The sequence below is a fragment of the Charadrius vociferus genome, unplaced genomic scaffold, assembly GCF_000708025.1.
Source record: "Charadrius vociferus isolate BGI_N301 unplaced genomic scaffold, ASM70802v2 scaffold281, whole genome shotgun sequence".
NCBI classification, from domain to species: Eukaryota; Metazoa; Chordata; class Aves; order Charadriiformes; family Charadriidae; genus Charadrius; species Charadrius vociferus.
In genome coordinates, this window is record NW_009646633.1 from 989,545 (window position 1) to 1,013,274 (window position 23,730).

Here is a 23,730-nt window from a genome sequence, read left to right on the forward strand (position 1 = left end):
CCAGGAGACCGATCATTTTCATTAAGACCCAAAGAAAACAAGGTGAGTTGGGAACGCTGCATTCTCAAAGGGATCTAACACAGTGACATTCCCTAGCACGAAGCTTTTATAATCCAAAAGCAACAGGCTTTCTGGCCAACCAGAGAATCGTATTCCTGACTTTGTATTAACTAGTCAGTGTGTGTAGTGGAAAATATCTGTCTTAATTCAATAAAAAAAAAAAATTCAAGTAAGTCCCAGTAGTCAAACCAGAGGTGTACTGCCCACTAATGCCCGTGCTAAGGAGAATATGTTCCTCTCAACAGAAGGTACGTTCAAAAGTAACACCGCTCATCTTGTGACTGAAGAGACTACATAAACAGGTAACAGCAACACGGGGAGCTGTGTCAAAAACAATCTTTTGGACCATGTCGTATCTTTTAAACTGAAGAATTTAAAAAAATAATTAGAAAAGAGCCCACTCTGGAACTCTTCTTTGTAGCCTATCCCTTCAGGACACGAAGACAAACCATTTTCAGAATACACCAAATTTAAGATGGTCTTTAAGGCACTGTTTGCAACATTTATGGAAAAGGACATGCGAAAACAGAGTGTATTACAATATATAAATAGAGCTGGAAAATTGTAATTGAATGTGAGGTTACAAGAGATGTTATCTCCCTTTTCCCTCTCCTCTTGCAGGGCTTCTCTCATTCCATTTGACCTCATATTCCATCCCTGGAGGAATTACATCAAGACCGGATCCCCAATGCCATGGTCTGGGTTGCAAGTGAAGGAGATGGTGATGGCATAGCGAGTGCCCCAGTGAACCTTTTCCACCCGATGAAGGTTCTCCGATCCAGAGGTGAAAAAGGAAACCCGGCCTGTAAAGACAAAGTATTTAATCGGTGACACGGACTTTGCCACTCAGCTATTAGCTCTCTACACAGTTTTACTGTTGTCTCAGTCCAACTGTTCCCAGGCTACCTGAGAGCCCACAGGTCATCACAGAGACAAACTGTTACAAGCTTCTGCTGCACTCTGACAGCTTTATGTACTGTTTAAAACATACATTAATCCTTTCCTTTGTGCTACAAAGCTGGAGACGTAATTCCACCATATCTCATAGTTTATAAAAGGCAGGAGGAAGCCAAGAACATCTGAGGCCAGTTCTTAGTTGCCTCAACATAAAAAAAAGCATGCAATTTTAGTGAGTGTCAGCAGAGTGTATTTCCTCCCTGCTCCCCTTCTAGTCTGGGCTCTAGTTTTAGACCAAAGAAGGAGAAAGTACCACCAAGGTGGCAAAAAGTCTTCAGTGAAGAAATGCTCAGCAGGTTTACAAGCAGCTGTGGCAGCTTATCAGCATTGTACCAAGTATTTGCTATAGCTTTTTGTGCAGAGTCGGATCACTCCCTGTTCAGCCAGGTTAGGAAGTTGTGTGTCAGGCATATACAAATTACTTTTCCTTAGAAAGAGCCACTACATCAATGCATTGGCCTGGAAATTGTTTTATAGATGCAAGTGCTCGCTCCTGTGCTTCATCCCATCCAAGCTTTGACCACCACCCTGCCTGGGTCTCCAGGCCTTAAGTGGCATCAAGGTGAAACCCAGTCACTTTCATAACGACAGCAGAGGTAGATTAGCATCCCGCTTGAAACAGCAGAATGGAGCCCTCTGCACTTTAATAATATTAAACTGTTCTGAGAATGGAGAAAGTTTGATGTTTAGCAAGTAACTCAAAACTGACACAACTCTGTAGGACTGCTCACGTTCTCCTGAGAAAGCCAGAAATGCTCATAGGCACAGCTGTTTTAGCCCAATAGCGTGTGGTTTTCCTACTCAGGCTTTTTTCCCCACTGTTCAAATTAGATTAAAGTTTGTTAAAAAGATTACAACAGGGAACTCATATTGACAATCTAACTCTGCTTGGGACTTATTCACCATCAGGCAAAACGAACCACTTAGATGCCTATTTAAAATTTGCACAACAATAAGATAAACTATTCCAACCACTACACAATCTCCACTGCAGAGACAGGCACCAGCTGCGTAGCTGGTTTTCTCTTCTAAAAGTGATCCAAAAGATCCAGAAGTTCGCTTGCATCCTCCCAAGCGGCACACACGGAAGACTTGAACAAAACTGGACTGGCCTTATGGAGTTCAGTTTACCCACAAATCTCTGCAGTCTATTTGAGCAGCCCCTCTGTCCTTTGCACATTCAGTTCCAGTTCACATTTAATCTTTCATAGTTCACAGTCTCTCGTAACTGCCAAGCAGAAGTCATGTCATACTCTTCTCTGCCCGTGGTTGCATGTGAACAATTGGTAATGCTAGATATAAAAAAATAGATTCATTTATATGCACAGCTCATTTACACCTTGGTGTTCTGCTTTTCTGGATGAAAGACTAAATGAAGGCAATGTCCTCCTATCCTGAGTGTTGCAGTGAACAGCGCAACCCTCAAGGATTTCACACAAAGTCCCTTTGTCATGAATTTTTTTTTTCTTTTAAATCTTATTTCAACATCATTCAAGTACTTTATTATCAGTCCTTCATCTGCTCACCCAAAGCTTTGCCTTAAACTGATTTTCAAGCTTTTTTTGTTTGATCTCTTATTAGAAGTCATAGTGATTCAAAGTTAGACAAGTTTCAGTGTATTGTTTAAGCCAGTTAAACTAGATTTTTTGGCTATACAGAATGCCTTTTAATTTCTTTCTTTAATAAATATGTCTTCATATATATGGTATCTTACAGCTCCTTGTTCATTTGGTCCTATATCCGTCAACTGGGGTCTCCGAGTCACTGAGCAAGCCTACAGTCAGTTTTCAAAGATACTTCTTCCTCGCATGGAATTTCTTTTAAACTAACTTCCATTGCAAACTTTTTTTAGCAAAAGCTCTCCATGGTACGCTATTTTTACTGGTATAATGTCCAAGAAGAGGGTAAAGAATGTTAATTCCCATCCCATCTGACAAAACCTTCAAGGAATATTTGGCAATATCATTATCTAGAGACTCCTGGGGAAAAGACACGAGATAAAGCTGTATCTTAACTGGACAGGATGACTTGCAGGACTTTCAAGCACACCGAGACCGGACCCTTCACAATCTTGCTTCAATACACAGAATATGGAAACCACTTCAAAAATTAAAACACTACAAGAAAGCAAGCAGGTCAGGACTAAGCAAGTTCCTTAAGAAAGCGCGCACCTACTCCTAGGTTACAACCTGTCTTTCTTCTAGCCATTTTTTGATCAATTTTAAGTTCAGATTTTAAAGCCCAAAGTTCCAAACTATAAACCCTATTAACAAGTTAGTAGGATCATATGCAATATGGCTCTGGTTTTAGCTGCAAGATTGCATTCAAAGTGTTTAAAGTGCACTTTAAGTGTTACACACTGCCACAACCAACGTAGCTGTGACAGGATTTCTCTCATCACGAGTGGTGAGGAAGACACGCATAGGGCAGTTCCACTGAGCTCCCCAGGCTACAAAAGATTGATAGAGTGAATGCTGAGCTTCATAAGAGATTAGTGTTGTACTACAAATGCTAAAGAATGGCTCTGCAACTGTTCATTGCAGATAAAAGTATATATGTACTTACAATTTCCTGAGGAAACATTTTTGATCTACGGAAGCTCATGAGAAAGTGTGTAAAGTTCTAATCCCATTTCCTTTGTCCTTTTCTTTATTATTTAATGATGGCCTCAAATCGGTCTTTTAATTTTCTTTTCCCCTCCTCTGACCTGCCTGCGCAGATTTTTTTTCCAACATGCTTTTGTGCTCCACTAAAGACATCTTGACTAGTACCTCCTGGCACATGATTTCAGTTTGATGTATGAACACTTACTGGTAAAAGCATAACCTTTTTTGAGATCACAAGCTACTACCCAATACAATCTTATAGTATATTATCTAACCTAAAAAGAGAAAGTGCTTAATCCCTGATCTTTAAGGGATGAACTTTTGGAGAGAAAGAAAGAGCAGAGGGATCACCTGCTTTGAGGCCATGCTTCCAGGCTGTCAGAAAGAGGCCAATCTCTGAGCTACGTTCTGAAGGATCAAGATTGGAACGGAGGTGTCCTGGGGTCAGAAGTGATGCCAAGGGTAAAAAACAAAGGATTTGGGTTTTGCCACTTAAATAAATTTTTGGTTTTAAAAGTATTTAATCCTGATTGTGAACATTTGATTCATTTTCCCCAATCACTGCAAGATGCCAAAACCTCCATTGCTTCTTTAATTTCCTGATGCTTTAACTAGTACTGCAGCCTCAGGGAAGAGTTTTAGATCCGTAAATTACAAGGTACGGTGGGCTGCCCCCTCACATCTACTATCTATCATCTCCTTCTCACCTCTGCTTTCCATTCCACGAGAAGCCGATCGGACAGAGCATACCACAGCCATTAGTGCAGAACACCAGAGCATTTAGTGCTTCTAACACTTGGACATACAGCCCCCATGTTAGATAAAAATACATTTTGTGGGCACTTCTATCCATGCTCTTTCCTCTTTTCTGCCCACAAACACTTAAAATTTCTTTATAGCTGTTCCCAAATGGCTTCAAGGTTTCCATCAGGCTGTCTAGTAATAGGGGCGTGAGCTGTACTCCAGCCTAATTCCCATAGAAGAGTGCCACATTGGACTGGAGGAAGTTCCTCCGACACAAATGCACTTGTTCCCACCTTTCTTATTAGAAGAGCAAAACACCAAAGAATTGCAAAGATTTGTGGTAACCTCAAGACCCACAAGAGCCTGTTTCTACATGATTAGGTTGCCTGCATATCTCTACAGGAACAGAAGCAATCAACCCTTGCCTTTGAGCTGTTTGACAACAATACCTGAATCTACAGCTTGTTTTCTCTTCCTTTCCATGTTTTCTCTACTTTCCAGTATTAAGTGCTAGAAAGTGTGTTTCAAGTTGGAGTTTGGTCCAATAAAAGCTTAGCTGATGAGCTTCTGCTCCTTGCAGATTGCAGAGAGTGTTATTGTGATGCAGTCGCTCCCCTTTCCAGTTCACAGATACGCCTCCAGCTCTGCTTCTGTACTAAGATTAGTCACGAGTTTCATCCACAGGTGGAGCTGCTTCTCAGTCCCTTCTTTCTGTGGCCCTTAAGAATCCGCACAAGTTTTTAAAACATTAAAGAGAAAGCAAAGGGTAAATTGTATTGGGGATGAAAGAAGTAAAGTCACGGAAAACTCAGGTGCAAACTCATTGAAATACACCACTCTCTCACACTGACTCAGGACAAGGAACCGCTAACAAGCTCAGCGCCACAGCATCCATCAAAACTGAGCCCGGTCTTCGGGGTCACAAACACAAGCCAAGCTCTTAAATGCTGTCAGGCTGAGAAAAGCTTGTGATGTGAAAAACAGCAAAGGTCTTGCTCCTCTTACAGGGAGCAAGACCTTAATCGCATTACAGGTAACCACTTACTCTCCTGATTTTTGAGAATCAATTTTTGTACTGATCCACAGGAATCATTATTTATGAAGACATACAAGTGCCAGTCACAAGCTCCACCACTATGAATTTTATGTGATCCTAATTTAGATGAAACAACACAGTTACTTTCAGGAATAATATTAACAAGATGTTATGTCCCATTAAAGTACCCAAACAAAATCACTAGAGGAATATATGTATTAACTATGAGCTTTTGCTTTTCCCTGCTTTCGCTTTCTCAGGTTTAAATCACATCCATACATACCCCTTAGCAAAGAATTCTTTTTGGATGTACTTAGAAAATATATCCACTGCAAGAAGCGGTGTACAGGTAAGAGAATTATGCGTTCAGCTATATATGGCAGTAAAAACATAAGTATTCCCACAAGGCTTGCTCTCAGGAGATTTTATCTGTATTGAATTTTAACATTCAGTTGCGCTTCCATAAATAAGCTGCCTACAATTTGCTACCTAACCTCTGTACTGGGAGGCAACATAGATTGGAGGAATATACAAAGAAAGCAACTTTCAATGACAGCTATGCCCTTGACATGTAACTGTGCCTTCAACAAAACCACTTACTCTCTCATTTGTTTCCTCGTCTCTAAAATGAAGCTAGTACTGACCTACTCTAACAAGGTTATTGGGAAAATTAATTAGTAAACACCTTTACAATACTTTGCAGTTAACACATGTTCTGTTTTACAAGTATTATAAAAAATATCCTCCGCTGTTCTTACTCTGGCAAGAGAAAAAGTAGTAAGGCATGCCAGATTAATGTAGGGGATATGTGAAAAGACTTTGAGAACCATACAAAATATTAACATACCTCAATGCTCATCAGAAAAAAATATTACAAGATTATTATGCCTCTGTTATAAATTCATTGCATAACTTAGGTTAGAAGAGACCTTGGGAGGTCATCCAGTCCAATTCCCTTTCTCAAATCAAAGTCAACTTCTAAATTATGTCCAACTTCTGATTTTCCATCAGGTTGCCCGGGGTCAGATCAGTAGCACATACGAGTGCAGCATTCAGATACGGATGTTTCCCAGGTACATCTCAGGCACACATATTCCACTACCCTCATGTCTCCTTTGCTTCATTTCCGAGCAGGGGACATGGAGTAGATGACCTCCAGAGGTCCCTTCCAACCTTAGTTGTTCTGATTACACACATAACAGGCCGTTCACATTAATATCAGCTTTGGCAACCCCTGTCTGTTTGCAGCACGCCTATTTTGCCCCTGGACTCCAAGCCCCTTCGTGCTTCCATCCTTCACATGAGACTACTCCTTCTGCTTTCTTGGCAGCATCATTCTGGCCCTTCTAGTTTAATTCACTGCCAAATTTCCTTGTAAACTCCTTGGGTCATGAGAACATCAAGGAGAAACCGCAAGTTATGTTTTAGATTGTCTCAACCAACACTCAATCGTGTAAGCAAGCAAGGGAATGATAACTGTCCCCTCGCTCTGCTTCAACTGTGGCTGGGCACCAGGGAAGGGCAGGGGCTGCCCCTGCCTGGTGCCGGGACGCAAAGCAGGGCTGGAGGAATGCAAGAGGTCTCACCTCCATCCACTGTCCACGGCAGCTGGCTGGGGACACTGGGAAGCCTGAGCTGCTGCTCAGAAGGAAATGAAGCAACTCATCGGCCTGATTAAAAGGGAAGCGGGAACAGTTTATTTAGCACTACAGATCTACTCAACATCTTTCATCTTATGCACTGACAGCTTTGACTGCCTGCTTAACATTTATCAGCTTTAAAAGTTACTCGGGAAAGAAGGAAAAACTGTATCTCATCTGCTGAGTGACACCAAGACAGAAGCACTGCTGGGGAGACTGCACAAACACATTGTGTTCTCACCCTTGTCATCTGTTGAGAATGAATTAGCAATTAATTCTAATGTATAGTGTCCAAGAAAGAGCACAATATCATTAGGCAAATAACGTAATAATATTTTCTGTAATCACACAATAAAACTTATTTAACAGATATACTTATTCAATTATTTTTAAATAAATGTCGAATGGGGAGAGCTTTAAGTAAGTCCTTACCTAAAGCCCACCCACAGAAGTAACATAATGACAGCATCTGTGAGTGCTCTGATCTGGGGTGAAAAGAGGGTACCAGAAGAGAGCACAAGCTTCTATGAAGAATTTTGCCACATATATGCCAAGTACAGAAACATAAAGAAGCCTATGGCCTAAAAAAAACCAACCCAAACCACTGCAATGGTTATCTAATGAAAGCCTAGTTACAAGCTTGTCCCAAATTTATTTACTAGACAGAAATTACTTGCTGTTATAAATAAAATCACTGATTCCCACAGCAAAATCCCCCACAGCCCACTTGTAATTCGTAGGAGTATTATCAATACTTTTAAAAGTACCTGCTTCTATTTTAAATTCAGAAGCACCTGGACTGAAAAGTTCCAAATTACAGTTTTTACAGAAAATAAGTGAACTTAATTATTTCCTACTAAAAGTACATGTGCATTTTTAGACTTCAACAGAACCTCTGCCTCCTTCTCTCCTATCAGCACAGTTGGTTGCTCAAAATAAGAGGAGTTTCTGCTCTGAACATTATGTCCGAAGGTGTGACAACCAAGTGAAGCATTTAGAAGTGAAAACTACATAGCTGTGCTCTCTCCAAATCACAGTTACTGAGTCTCACCAAGGCCTTTTGGCTCAATTTCTTCTCCCTACAGCCAAGAGGAGGACAGGGATATCACCTCTGCTCTGCCCTCCAGGTCTCCCCTGCGGTCTCAGCTTCACCCAACCAATACTGCCGAGCCCGCTCTGTTCTCCCACGCTACAGCACTCCGGGCAGCCGCAGAAGGTTTCCAAACTGGATTCCTACAAGAAGTCCTCACCAAGAGAAGCCTTTAAGAACAAAATATTGCAATCACATGGAATACCTCCAGATCATCTATTTTGCTTTGCTTGACCTTGCTAAACATGGCATGTTTAATAGAGGCAAGTCACACAGATGCCAGAGTTTTAGGTTTTGGACTTCCGATAGAGAAGGAATTCATCCTTCATTTAGTAAATCACTGGAGCATAAACACAAGGGTAACTTCTGCTGCTCATTTCTTATTCAAAAAATGGCCTTTAAACAAAAAGACTTCACGACAGCCCCTGTGGTGTGTGACATTAACACTCACAAAGCTTAGGAACCAAGAACTGAAACATCATTACTGAACTATACAGCACAACACAGCTGAAGGGGCAGTTAATTTGGTATTTTATCTGTTACATTACCTGTATTTCAACAACTAACAGGTTGTAGGTGATCTTCTGCTCCCTCTTGATGCCTTCAGCATTGCTGCGTATTTGTCTAGCAGTATCAAATCAAATTTATGAAATATTGGCTTGCATGTGCATTACATAAAACAGAGTCCTGTGCAGCGAGCAATGAAAAGCACAGCAGGTGCGTTCCACATGTGTTCATTCATAACTCAGTATTTTATACCAGGGAAAAAAGCCCTAGAGGCCAATTCTCAATATTGACCATGCTCTGTGGAGCACTGGAACTCGGGTCATCTGTTTGGCTCCCCCTGTCCCCCCAGCACTCCTCAATCCTTCCAGTGGTCCAGCTAGCGTAGAGTAACCCTCACTATCCTCAGTAACAGATGCCCTCAAGACAGTGGATTCGTATGAGGAAATCCATATGAGCATTATGTAAAGTCCAGGTCTGACCTGCGCCTCCCAGATACCTATTGCTTCACGGGCCCAGTTAAAAGATTATTTCATTTAATGCCATCACAAACCTATCATCAAGCACTGCTGGAATATAAAACCAGAGCCTGGAAGACAGTTATCTTTCCACAGAAGACAAAACAGAAAGCAAAAGAAAATCTTTAGAGTTCTACAAAGAAATGAGGAGCTATTGAGCTATTTGCTGCATATTTTTGTCACAGTTGCAACAAGTCCTCCTTTTTCTATCACTTCTCTTTGCAATCATCTTACCAGTCCCAGGTACAGTTTGTGATAAGTATTGCAAATCAGAACGAATTGCTCTCCTACGACCCGTGAACTTTGCATAGCTCATTATTACTGCAGCTGCTAATGCCAGCTCCATTTATTCTTCTCTCAGACTGGAAGCTACCTTCTGTGGATTTTTTTTTTTTTTTTTAATCATTCTCAACTTTCAGTTGTTAGTGATTTAACATCAAGGTGTCTTCCAGTTTTACTGATTGGAGCCAAACTAAAGCTAGGAATGCCAGAAGATTATCACGATCTAGACTGAACCTGGATGATGTGGAATAAATGTAGAGAAAAATCAGATTCCCTATAATTCACTGGGGAAAAAAAAGTCCACTATTCCATGATACAAGATGGATTACTAAATATATGCTTTAAACACAGTTTTCACACCTCGTGTTAATGTTGTTATGGGACTTCTGAATCTGGAAGTCTTACTTGTCACATCATTGCACTTTCTGCCACTGCTGCGTTCCCTCAGCCTTTAGTAGCTAATTCTGCCAGAAAGAGCACAATAAAATAAAGATATGACAAATTCCCACCACTGAACTTTTGAGTACCGCAATTATTCTCATGATTGCAGGATCTGACAGTCAGGTGATACCCAACCACTGCAATAAAGCTACACTTATCTCAGTGAATGTTCACACAGACACCCCGAAACCCCCTCCTGCACTACAGGAAAGCTGCGTATGCATTCTTAAATGTGTGCTCCTCCTTACCTGAGCAGAAACACTAACAGCTCAGGCTTGGAGCATGCACTTTTTTCCATTCTAAATGAAGAAGTCCCCATAGCTCCCCCAAATAGCTCATACCTTCATCTCAAATATTTTTACACTTTCAGAAGCACACACTCCTGACAGCTATGAAGATATGCTAAGTTTGATATTCAAGGAGAAGTCTCATTTCACTCTCCAATGTACAGAATTAATTTTGCACCATAGATTTTCTTCCACAAACACACAGAAGAAGTGATTGCGACCTTTCCTTCTACCCTTATGTACTAAACAACTTGTATGAAGAACAAACTCCATTGTGAGGGAAAAATAAGTGCAGCAAAGCTGACCTTGAAACAAAGAAACATACATGCAAAACAGAAATGCACATGCAAATAAGGAACACACAAGTGGTACTGAGATTTCATCCCAACTGTAGGGTTTCATCTACACTGTAGCATAAAGTGAAGTCTGTGACCTGTCTAATATTGCCAGTCCCCAAATTCACACAAGACTCTCCAAAATGATGACATTTTATATACGGTTTACACTGACAAATTTAGTGACAGCAGAACATATGCCAATTCTATCACTGAAAAAGGAATGCCTTGATGTCTGCCATTTATTCTTAATCCTCCTGTATCTATCGAAGGGTACTAAACACAGTCTCAGGCAAGCAAAGGAAAGTTAAAGGGCTGTGGGTTTTGTTTTGAAGGACCTCCTTCTAACTGTTGCTCTGTTTCTTTTTGTCCCTTGAAAAGAGCTACGCCTGGTGCAAAGGATGGAAAAAAATGCCACTATGACAATTTTGGAAGTAGAATTCACATAGACATTTAAAAACAATAGATACTACTTCACAACTGTTTCTTTGTCCAAAAAAAGGTTTTCTTTTCAAAGTAATATTTCACTTGGCACTAAGAATTCTCTTACTCATGGTACAGTGAGTTTCTCTGCAGAGAGAGGTCCTGACTTAAGTCAAAAGACACATAAATATTTCTGAAGCCCATCAGGGCACAGGAAAGAGGTGTTTCCTAATGCCACATTTGGTCAAGAATTAGCCAAAGGTCTGTACATGTGAATTGGCATCACAGTGTTGACTTGTTCACATCCATTAAAGAAAAAAAAAAAAAATAACCTCAAGAGCCTCTAGGTTAATAACTTGTAATTCCTTCTTAAAACTAGAGGCATTTGTTAATAATTGAACTAGGCAATTTTATATACCATGCTACAAATTACACTGAGAAACTTTCACTCATATGTGAGAATTGGGACTTGCAGACTTCTTACACAATCCACCAGTGATACATCCTTAGAGAAGTGATGAGTTTCCAAATTAGGCTCCACTTCTAACAAAACAGTTCTCCCCAACTGTCTGACTAAGACTGATCCTTAAGTGCTAAGTGCTGCGAAAGCATTTGAAGCAGCAGTGGGACTTGCCTAGGCAGCACTCCCAAACGCAGAAAATCCCAATGTTTTATTTCCAATTGTCTTTTTTTCCTCTTTTTGTATTTCAAATTACTGCTTTTCTGCTGTGCTGCCTCAATAACAATGCTTTTCTGTTCCCTACTGTAAAGCCTGACTAATAAGTTACTGCTCACAGAAAAAGGAATGTGCTCATTTTGGTACATGGTACCAGGTTCCCAAAATGCAGACTAACTTTGAAACAACAAGAAGTGCCAGGTTTTGGAACCAAAGTAGCATTAGCAATACAGAGAAGGTAAATTAGCTGTCATTCACTAAAATGGAACCAGCCATTACGACAGACATCTCTAAAAAAAGCCTGAATCTCCTAAACGAGAAGCATTAAAGCTTATCAACGCATGGTTTTAAAAGTTGGGTTGGAGTGACAAGTGAAGTACGAAGGATCAAAAGAAGCATAAAACAAACGGAAAAAAAAAAAAAACAACCCCACACCAAAGAGGGAAGGAGAGAAAAAATACTGCAAAGGAACATTCCGAACATGAAAAATACATCAACTTGTACCAGCAACAGCAAAACACCCTGGAGTCATTCCCTTGTTCACAAGCTGCATTTTAACAGCAAGAGGAAAGCTAAGTGCAATTGCCTTCATGTTGAGCTTCACCTCTGAAGCTTTTCTCCTCGTCTCCCAGGATGTTCGTAGTTATTTAGACTGCGCCACAGGTACTGACACAATCAAGGGAACCCTGACAACTGTGTTTAGACAGAGGACTGTGTTAGAAAGGTGTAAGTGGCATTAAACTTAATTTGCCGTTGTGTACAGGCAGCACATTTGGCCTTTCAAAAAAGGCCATTCCCTACAAGCTTTCCATTGGTTTGTTGTAGGAGGTGCGTTTAACCCGTTCTGTGGCACACATACTGTCAATACAACCACCCGTGAAAGGGAACGGCCAAAACCAGGGGCTGTTAAAAATCGTTTCTCTATTTAATCTGCTCCCCCTTCCTCCCCAAGAACGACAAAGAGCGAACTACCTTGCAGCAGACCTTGAAAATTAATCAGATGGGGCTGAACGGCAGCAATTTCACAGTTGCAGACTTTTTGAAATTAAGTCAGGGGCACATTGCGTACAGCATCGGACTGAGTGCCCTCGTACTGTGTGAGGAGACAGCTGTCCTCCCAGCTACCTAGAACTCAACTATGATTTCTACAGCTATAAAAACATGTTAATCTTAGAGTTGCATCTGGAAATGAAATAGTTTAATGTAGTCCCTTTCGAAATACTGGTGGCAGCACTTTGCTAAAAGATGATACTTTCAGTTTATTTCCAACCACAAAAGCCAAAATAATCAAACATAGAATTCCTGATACCAAACCCAGAATGCAGATAATCTCAGATCTTATCTAAACCAGAATTACTGCTGGTGAGTGGTTAAAAAAAAAAAAAAAAACCACACACACACACACAAATCCCACACCATCCCCATTTGCAGGCCCCTCCTGCACAAAGTCAGTTCTGCTTGGGGTAATGTCAGTCAGCAGACAATTACTGATGCTGTCTTTAAATGAGTAAATTTCCATCTTTTCTCTCCGGTAAAAGAGATGGAACACAGTAGGAATATAAAGTTATCCTTGATTTTTTTTTTTTCCCTCCTGCAAAAGTGCGACTGGTCTTGCATTTTAAGAGGTTACACTGCTGTAAGCTCAGTACTCACCCACCAGACAGATGAGTTGAAGCTGAGCTCTTTCTTCCTAAGCATATTGCCCCAAAGTAATTCCAATTTAAAATAATCCACAGTAGAAAAATCTTAAACCAGCCTTAAGGAAAAGCTTTTTTTTCCGGTATGACCGACAGCCATCAGAATGCTCATCCCTGTCAGATCTACTGAAAGCAGGTATGGACTTATAACCAAGTTACCCTGGTTCATCGTGTTCCTGCAGGTTGGCAGAGCTGCGGTAATCAATCATCTTCACACCTGGCCCACAGTTATTATAGGGTATTAAGCCCCACCTTGAACAGCAGAGGAATTTCAGGCCAGACAGTCTAAAATAAATTGTTTTCTTTTGGATTTGCTGGAGTCACACAGTTATCTTTGCTCCTGACACATTGGGACCTGCTAAGCTGTCATAACTGGATTGCAGTTCTCAGCCCCACAGCTTTCAAGGAAGTCACTTTGTGTGGCTTAACTCCAGATTTTTCAAACTGTGGCCCCAGTTTAGCATTTTCAATCTTTACTTTTTATGTAATCAATTTGAAGACAAAATGTGGCATTATTCCACAGTTACTGCTGACACAAAAAGTCCCGCTGCACCCACCAGCCCACCCCAGCTAATAAAGGACATGGTTTGGCCAACCTCAATGCAGCCAAACCAACACTCTTACCTGCTCGGGGCTCTATCGTCTTGTTGGAACCCGCGTCCATAAACACAAACCGGCCACCACCAAAATCCTCAGTGTAGTCAGAGAGATAGAGCAGTGAAGTGTAGTCAAAAGAGCCATAAGTTACCTACGAGTAAGACAACATTACCAAAAATTACTAATTCTTACTCTCATCTCTGCAGAGCACACATAATTAAGCAGGTGGATCTAATGGGTTTTTCTAATTTTCCAATTCTCATGTATTTAATAAAGGGGTCTCTGAAAGCTGAGAACATTCCTTTCTAGAAGTGATACATGCTTATTAGGCTATCATATTATGTTTGCACACAGTACATACAAGACTAGCATGTTACATTTATTATTACACTTTCCAGAATTAAAGTGCTCATTCCTATTGATTTCTATCACCATAAGTCTACTAAACAGCTAGCAAAACCCAAGGTAGCATCAGAATTTACACTTCTGCAGTGTATTACAAATATAGAAGGGCTCAGACCTATTTATACTATTTCAAGATAAAATTTCACCATAAGGTTCATGAGACCCAAGAACAGCCTTTGACTAATTAATTCCACCCATTATCTAGTCATGGTTAGAGGTTTCTGGAAACTCCACCTTTTACTCTTTCACCAGCTACCGTACAGGAGCTTCATGGTAACAGTGAATCAGACCTTCCAAGTGAACACACATTTGTTAGAGAACTTCTACTCTTTTCCATACAGGTTTTGTTTAAAAATCTTCAAATGCGACTTTCATAGTCTCTGCTTCTTCTCAGCCTACAGACCAAACACCCCATTTTGAAGTATAACACTGTGATTTTCCTTCCTTTTAAAGTATTATTTTTGCCTGATACATATGCTGAAGATGGAGAAAAGAAATACTATATATTAATGCTCAGAGTGAAACTATCTAAATATTTAACACCGAGTTTAGCTGATTCTGAAAATATTTGCTTTTCATATCTGCATGTCGCCAACATCTAAAAATATACTTAATATCAATGGTTGAATCATCCAATTTCTTTACAGTATATCACAACTCAATCAAGTTCTGCATTTCACCGCCGAGCAGTGAAATGTGCAGCACAGCAGTACTGTATAAATACATTGCAGTGTTTTGACTGACCTGCTGACTGCTAGAGGTAGGTGCTACTTCCAAACTTAGGAGTTTTCTAAATATTTTCAGTTCTGCTTTAAGTTACATTCATTAGTGCCAGTTAAATTTTGGCTCAACAGCAGTTGTACATATTATTCGGTAAGGGCAATGACTAAAGAGAACACAGCAGCAGATGGAATAGGGAGACATTTTCATTCTTACTCATTTTATTATTTTGACCATAAGGGCTTAAAGGAAAAAAGCCAAATCCGGTGATATGCTGCACTACACAGTCCGAATCACAAGAATGAGAGAAATTCTCATTCTCCCCTTCTTCCCATATTTACCCAAACCTTAGTAGCAATACAAGGCAATAAATGGGAATTAATGAGCACGTGGTACTGCAGCACCTCAAAACAGTCACTCCGCAGCCCTCCTATCAGCTTTGCAAAGCTATTTTCACCTTCACTGATTTCCTTAAACTGACTGGAAGTTTTATTACCAAGTCTTCTGACCAGTGAAGGTATTCACATAGTGAAGAAGTTCATTCAACTCATACTTGCGAGTCAAATGCATTAGAATCGTTTTTATGAGTGCCAACCTTTGCTCCATCAGTGCACCCTCCATCCTCTCCAAGGCGGCTTTACCAATTCCGAACTTTCGAGAGCTGACTACAAACCATTTTACCCTAACCAAACACATCCGATTTCTACAGATAACTAATTTGGGGAACCAAGTATGCAATGGAAAATGGGTTTTCTGTTCCTCTTCTTGTTCATGGCTAACTCTCAGAAGGCAGCCTGGCCTGAGAAATGCAGTGCTATGAAAAGGAGGCACTAAATTATACTCAGTTATTTAAAATGCTAGAAGTCCCCCCATGTATAGCAAATATATTTATTACCCTGGTAACGATTTCCAATACCAGAAAGGTTAATAATTAAGCCGCAAGTTCAAACTGTGGGAGAAAAGCAGTCACAAAAGCCAGGCGATAAGCCATACAGGCACACCGCAGCAAATCAAGTTTCCATAGCTCCTTATGAACAATTCAATTGAAAAAAAATGCAGCATTTCCATTCAGCCTGATATTTCATACAGTTAGTGTGCTCTTTTTGAGCACCCTTTACCCAAATAAGTCAAACACAGCTAATATTTAATGGTAGATGCTCATAATGATATTTTTATGATATTTCTTTGAAGTCTATTATAAATGCAACTAACTGTCCGAATGAGCCAACCACGCTTTGCGGTATGGCACCCTTGGGTTTTTGAGGGACATGTGTTGATATGCAACTGAGCAGTTGTAGGAATATGTAGTAGGCCTGCAGGTACTAAGAAAGCTGTGCAGGACAGCATCCTCTGCTTTCCATTGCAGAAGAAAATACAAACGTATTCACTTCCCAATCAGCATAGGTCTAGCGTGGTATCTTGTAGAAACACAGTCAAAACTGCTCTTTTCCTATAAGCCTCTACCTATCTCTTTGTACAGATAATGACAAAAACAGCCTTGATAGCTACTTCCAATGTTCTATATATTGGTAGTATCTATTTAGTAGACAATGTGAGACAGCAAATAGCATGTCTCTGAATTACAAGGGGCTTTAGGTGAGCCAAGGTAACAGGTTTGAGCAAACAAGAATGAACTTCCTCGGATTTCAAAGATGATGCTGTCCTAAGACAGAAGTAAGGTCTTTTGATGTATTTCATTAAAAGTCTAACAACATGGGGGGAAGAAAGAGAAGAGCGAGAAGTCTGCTACAACAGATAACAGCGGCTATCAGCGATAGCCTCGACCAGCAGAGGGGAGGGCTGCTAGAAGGGTTAGGGAGATGGAGAGCGCATTGCAGGTAAGGAGACTTGAAGATTTGGCTTGTTCAGCTTAAAGAAAGGCTGAAAAGGGATATGATTGCTACCCATAAATACATGGGGATGGGAGGACAGGGGAAAAAATTAGCTATAAACTGATCATGAACGAGTTTAGGCTGAAAAAAAAAAAAAATAATCAAGAAAATTTGCACTGAAGTCCTGGAGTAGCTCCTATAGAAGAAATTCAAGGAAAACAAACCAAAACTGATCTTATGGTGGAGCCTGACAATTCGTGAAGGACGACAGGATCCTTGTCCAGACAGGGACTGCAGAAATCTTCAAGTCCTGCATCACTTCTATTAGAGAACACTGTAAGACTACACTGCTGTCAGAGTTGAGTGTGCAACAGCAATTCCATTAGAAATCAGACATTTGAAAGGCTCAGTTCCAAACAAATTCCATGCAAGATGAAACTCCACATCTTAAGCCAAACACCCTCTTTGTTTGATTTAGATGCTTATAAATTCAACAAGATTAAATGAGTCATTTGGGTGATTTCAGGGTTTCCATTCCTATGTAATAAAAACCAAATAAATTTTCAGGAAAAAAAACCTAAGCCTCAGACAGACACAATAGATCTGTGCTACTCCATTATGCAGTTAAAATATTCCAAACCAAGGATATCCAGATTGAAAAATGTCATTGCAATAGACTCAGCAATATAGGGAAAAAGGCAAGAGGGGTATTCATGTGGTCCAAGAAGCCTACATCTTTGAACCAACAGAGTCAGGCTTTGAAACAAAAAATGTGTCAGGTCAATTTTTCAAAGGCTTGATCTTTACCTTTCTTTTGGAAAAAGCCGGAGGAAAAAATAAATCCTGAAGTCTTCTAGGAACAATCTTCACCATTTAATTATTATGCAGAAATACATGAAGTGATTTGTCCTATTCCAAGGGGAAAATCATAAATAATGATAAAACAGAGGCATCCAACAAACAGGAAAAATTTTAACATGCTGCGTTTTATTGATCTTTCTTCAACTCCCTAGTCTTCATGCTTAATTTGGAGGCCACATAAGAATACTGTAGCTCTTACCCGAGAAGTATTTCCTACCTCAAATCAATAGCAATGCATTTTTTTTTTCCTTGCTTTCAACAGCAGTCTGGAAATGGTAAGCAAAACTTAGTTTGTTGGAGAAATTAAAATACAAGGCAGGCTGACTGCACTGAAGACAACCTGTGAATCTACACAACTTGTCTATCCTATTTCTTCTGAAATATTTTCTGACCTACTGACCTCCTATTTGAATTCACTCTCCTGTATAGCCTCATCAACTATAAATACTTTTGTACCTGCTTCCAAACATGTGACAATATAGATACAGATATACATAATGTACACCTACAGTAGACTAAAATTATATGCAGATGTATTCTACACATACCGTAACATTTTCTGTAAGCCATGATCTGGCAAGCACGTATGTGAATGCTACATCCACAGACAGCTCTGTTCCAATTGCACTTAAGGGGAAAATAACACCAGACCTTTTGACAGACAAACACAAGTTAGAGAGGATAGAGGAATTAAAAGCTTGTTTGTGCAGCAAGGAAAGGATTCAAATTAATCCCTTGATGCCAATTCAAGTGAGTGATGTACCAGAAGCAAAGGCAACCAGTGATACATGATGATGTAATTTGGACTTTCATGAGGGACATGAAGTGAACAGGATCAAAGGATGTATCTCTACCAGACCCTATTTAAGGCAGCATTAGCCTGGTTCCACCTCTGAATTTTCACCCAGGCAATGCAAACTGCTATCATTTAAACCCTAGAAGTATTATCTGGCAAGTCCTTTATCCTAGAGAAGGGAGGAACCACTGAGCTGGGGCAGTCTCCACACGAATGATCCCAGCCCTTAGTGGCTTCTCCATCTCTCTTCAACACCCTCTGCACTGGCCACAGCATCTGCTCCATGTGAAGACCAAAGAGTGAGAAATGGAGCTCCAAGTCATGAGCTCAAGAAGCCCCTACAAGAATTCTGCTCTCAGTCTCTATTCCACAGCACCCACAAAACCCCTTCACCGTGGCTGGGGGCCACGGAAGATCCGTTCCCTTGTGCTCTCCCAAAAAAATGAAAGGGAACTGATCCACACAGGGCTCCCAGCTCAGCATGCAGTGTTGCCATCACGATGGCGCAGACAGTGGCCCAACTCTGGCCCACTCACATGCAACCCTTACTGCGAGAATGCTCTTGAACAAGAACGTAAATAACCACATTAAAATATATTCAAACCTAAAACGTGAGTTTAAGGCACAGACAAAGAGCACTTCAATGGTCTGAATGCTTTTAGCTTTCAAGACAGACACCTCGCTGCAGAAATCAGCTGCTACAGAAGTAAAAAGTGTCCAAGCTACTTATAGAAACAGGACAAGCTACAATTAACTCCCAATGTGATGTAAACAATACTTCTCAAAAAATATCTTGAAATTTAGCATAAGTCTCATTTTCATATTTTACAGCAGGTATGCTATTTCGGGGGGCGGCACGGGCAAGTTCTACATGATCACAAACAAGGTGTTCGGTAACTGCCCCAACTGGGATAATTATCCCTTCGCTGTTGTCATAAATCAGACTACCCAATTATTCAGTATAGAAACTATTAAGGTTTAGGTTATGCATAGCAAGTTTAAGAGACCACATTTTGGTGGTTTTTTTTTGTTTGGGGTTTTTTTGTGGTTTTTTTTTTTTTTTTGAAGCTGGGGGTGGGTTAAAAAAAAGCCAAGGCCAATCAGTTGATGTATCTGCTCCCTGAATAGACAGCCTGTGAGATAAACAAAATGTGGACAAAACAGGTGGATAAAACCAGCAAAACATCTAGCCTGCTGTCCATCATGCACAGGCAATGTCAGGATGCTGTTACAGAGAAGCAGCTTCTACAAAGGAAATAAATTATCTTCATGGAAACAGATTTGCTTCTGAATGACAAAATAACTTTTACATTATGGGAGAAATTTAGGTAGGATACCCTTACAATTAAGTGTTTCAAGTGCCTTATTCATTTACCAATGCAAAACACATGCAGAAAATACTAGAGAACATTGGCAAGCCTAATGCTTGTGCAGACACAAATCTCATTATAGTAATAAATCAGTCTGAAATTCTGAAATACGCTTTTTGGGGCTGAAAGAAAAGAGTTCAGAAAATAGCCATCAGCTATTGAAATTTACTGCTTTCTTTTCTCTTGTGACAGTCAAGTTCAATTCTCTGAAAGTGTGAAAACACTATGAGGAACGTATGAATTTATTGCACGTCACACAACCACAATCATTAGTTTATTTGGCATCTCTTGGAAATGAGCACAACATGTGATAGAATTCTTATGAACCCCACCCAGCACAATTTGCTCCCTACAACCAGTTCCTACCAGCACTAGTCAAAATAATCTGCACCTCAAAACCACCTTTGGTGCTAGGTCCACTCCTATTCAATGGTTAAATCACAGCTTTTGAAACAAGAAGCATCCAAAAGCTGGTCTTGTCTTTGCGACTGCAAATTCCACCCTGCGTTATTTTCTTCTTTCAAAGAGCAGCTGTATCGGTGATCAGTCACCACACTTTCTAAATTTCAGCTGCTCCTGCCCTACATGACAAGAAAGGGCACAGGAACTTGCACTAGTGTTATGAGCAACAACAGACACTGTACTTCCCTCAGACTGACTTTTTCCAGGAAATATTTTCAAGGCAAGGAATATTTTTCTGTTTGATTTTTTCATCTTAGATGTTTCAGGTCACAGACTTCAAGGTACACTGCCCGGAGACAGACTCTAGCACTGAGGCGTAACTTAGATTTTGATGGGATAAGTTTTCTTTGGTTCCATCTTGGGTGATCTGTGACTCTATAATGACTCTAATTTTTAAAACACCAAAGACATGAAATGTGGGTATTCTGGTGTAGGGGTTTTTTTTGTTTGTTTGGGTTGGGGTTTGGTGGGTTGTGGTTTTTCCTTTCTATTTGAGTCTTCTATTGTTAGTTTGCATTCTGCTGTGCTGCACAAAACCTTTGAACTGAGTTACATTCAGAAATAAACTCAATATCAATCCCAAATCATTTAAGTCCATTGAGAAATGCAAAGTATTACGCTGTGAGCCTACAGGTAGAAGACTTCACAGTTAAAAGCAAGTCACAACACTTCCATTCTAAAACCAACAAACATTGACTTATTGAAAGAGGTTACCATATCCCCATCAAAGAACATGCAGTAAAAGTGCCTCAATTCGCATAGAAATGAAATATAAATTGTTAAGCATTTATGAAGAGGCTCAGATCAACTAGGAGACCACTCTGAAATAGCTCCTGTAGACCTGGCTGAAAGAGCAATACCCTAACTGGAAACAGGTTTGATGGAACAAACACTTTGTAGGTGCAGATTAATTTAATCAGTTTCTGACAGAAGAGATTCCTGAGTAGTCATTCACACATTTTAGTAATTCGAGTGGAACTAAACCAGGGAAAATAAAATGAAGAGGAATGCAATGGCCTATGTTTCTAAAACTCACTTATCTTTCCATTAGGTTCATCCCCCAAAGGATTTTTACAAGCGCCAGTTTTCAAACATGCTTGACTGATTGTTTAATGTAAAATAGCTTCAAATGATCTAATAATAACAGGAAACATTCGCATCCCATCTCAGCCTCCCACTCACCTTGTCAACGTGTGGGTGCCAGTATTCGTCATGTGTTGTCTTGGCTTCTGTGTTGTTTATCCTCGAGAAGAACGTTGGCTTAGTCAGGTACATGGAAGCAGAGCTGATACCAAACGCCTGAGCGATCCCTTCTTGAATTCTCTGTCTCACATCACTGCAAAGAACATAACACAGCATGACCATAACACAGCATGCCGAGTGACACACCTCTCCCACTTCTTCTGTAGGCTCCTTCGTTCACTTCTTTAGAGCTAAGCTTATTCCTCAGCTGATAAATCCTGGGGAACTTACACCCACACTTATTTTGCCCTAAATAAAGGAGATCTACTACATCAAAAAAAGAGACCCTCCAATGTTTTGCATTGGTGTTTTGGGGGGGGGGGTGTTGTTTGTTTTGTTGTTTTTTGGGTTTTTTTGTTTTTGGGTTGTTTTTTTTTAAGTCTCAGAATAGCAAGAAAAATAAGCTATTTGTCTCCTGTGGCCTAGGTTTTGAAATTTCTTTGTTAAGCAGTTCATTTTCCTGAATAATTCCATGCATATCCCACTGTTTATAACTACTGAAGAGATTAAAGTTTTCACATCTATATTTTTAATCCAAAGCCAATAACGAGAAAGTTGTATCTGCATAAAGGGTTGCCTCTGAAGATCCTGCAACTATTTTCACACTAATTTTAAACTAACTCATGAAGCCCCTGGCACTATGAAACTCAGGGTTCTCAGTCAACATATGTATTGACATTATAACCAGATTTTTCTTAAAAAAAATGAATGCAAGATGCCTTTCCCAACTATTTTCAAAGAATCAACCAAACTATTTCTACCTTGGCTATTCCTGTGTTTCTTGGGAGACAAAACAAAAAGAACAGGAGTTTTTTTGTTTGTTTTTGGGTGGGTTTTTTTTTTAAGATTATGAAAATAGAAGACTAATAATCACACAATCACCTATGCATTACTATACAGAACTGTTTATACAGCAGCATCCATCTTTCAGGACAAATATCACTGCACACAGGGTTAGAACAGGGCCATCAAGAACTGCCAGCCTTAATTCAGTCAACGGCACTTTTAAAGATTTGTGGTTGATGAGGAACACCACGAGCGAATCCCACCAGTAAACACGTACAGCTAGTATTAGCTAGTATTTAACTTTGAAGGAATTTAAAAACCAGCAAAGAATGCAATAACACAATGAGATAAAGTGAAAACATTGGCTTTTTTTTTTAATGTAATCCTCCATACTTGAAATCTTTATATTGTTTTCTCCTAATTTTAAAACATTCTTAGCTATTGTACTAGTCTTCCTTTTCTTCCTTCCTAAGTGCTTCAAAAAGCAGCACATAAACAAGATACTGAGTGAACACACTTCTAATTTTATTCCATGCACAACTTCAGTAGTTCTGCATCTTTTCTGCATCAGACATTTCTCCGCTGGGTAGTACTGAACTTGAGCATAATTTTCAAGAAAGTTTTTCCCTGAGTATTTCTCTAGGGAACTTAGACAGTGACTAAAAAGAAGTGACAGAACTAAAATCAGACCTACAGTGTTAGGCTGTTAAAGTCACCTCTTAAAAATCTATTTCCACAAGTACTAAAAGAATCCCAAATATTTGTTCTGTTCACATCTTGTCCCTCACCAAAAATTTAAAAAAAAAAAAAACACACCACAAAACAAACACACAAGTTGGACTTTTAACTAAACTTTACATTTTTAGGGGTCTAAGCTTTAGGAGTCAATTCAAACTATTCTACGTGTGAAATATCAAAACCATTATATGAATTTAGAGCTGAGATCTTCAGGTATTGATATGGCTGCATGAATGGAGGTTTTAAGTTGAGAGCTACATAGTGGTAGAGTTTGTAAAACTGCCATCAGGAAAGGATCTCCAGGTCCTTCCTCTCCTGACGGTAGAAGCCTGATCTTTCTGTCCGTTTTCTTTCCAAGAAAGAAGACTTCAGCAGAGGCTGCCTTACGTTTCCCAAAATGCTTTAAATGTAATTACTCATTTCACTTCATGATGAATTGAGGGCAGCTGGCACCGAACAACCCAACACAAGAATGAATAGCCTAACCCACAGCTACTAAAGCAGCTTATTCCCTGGCTCTGACACCGGGCGAGCACTTACATCAGCCAGCTGGACTAGATCTGCTCCAAAACAGTTACGCCACAGCCTTGACGTAACTTTCAATCTCCAGGAGTTGTATCGCTCT

General features: G+C 40.0%; 1 protein-coding gene across 1 annotated transcript in view; it reads right to left on the reverse strand.

The window, feature by feature from the left end:
* Positions 1-726: 726 nt before the first annotated feature.
* The window catches only part of OGFOD3 (2-oxoglutarate and iron-dependent oxygenase domain containing 3), a 45,315-nt gene continuing 22,311 nt past the window's right edge, over positions 727-23,730 (reverse strand). Inside the window, exons 7-9 of the mRNA XM_009888886.1 lie at positions 21,522-21,675; positions 13,921-14,044; positions 727-863 (exon numbers count right to left, since the gene is read on the reverse strand). Of these exons, the coding sequence (XP_009887188.1) occupies positions 727-863; positions 13,921-14,044; positions 21,522-21,675 (415 nt within the window). The remainder of the gene's footprint in view (positions 864-13,920; positions 14,045-21,521; positions 21,676-23,730) is intronic.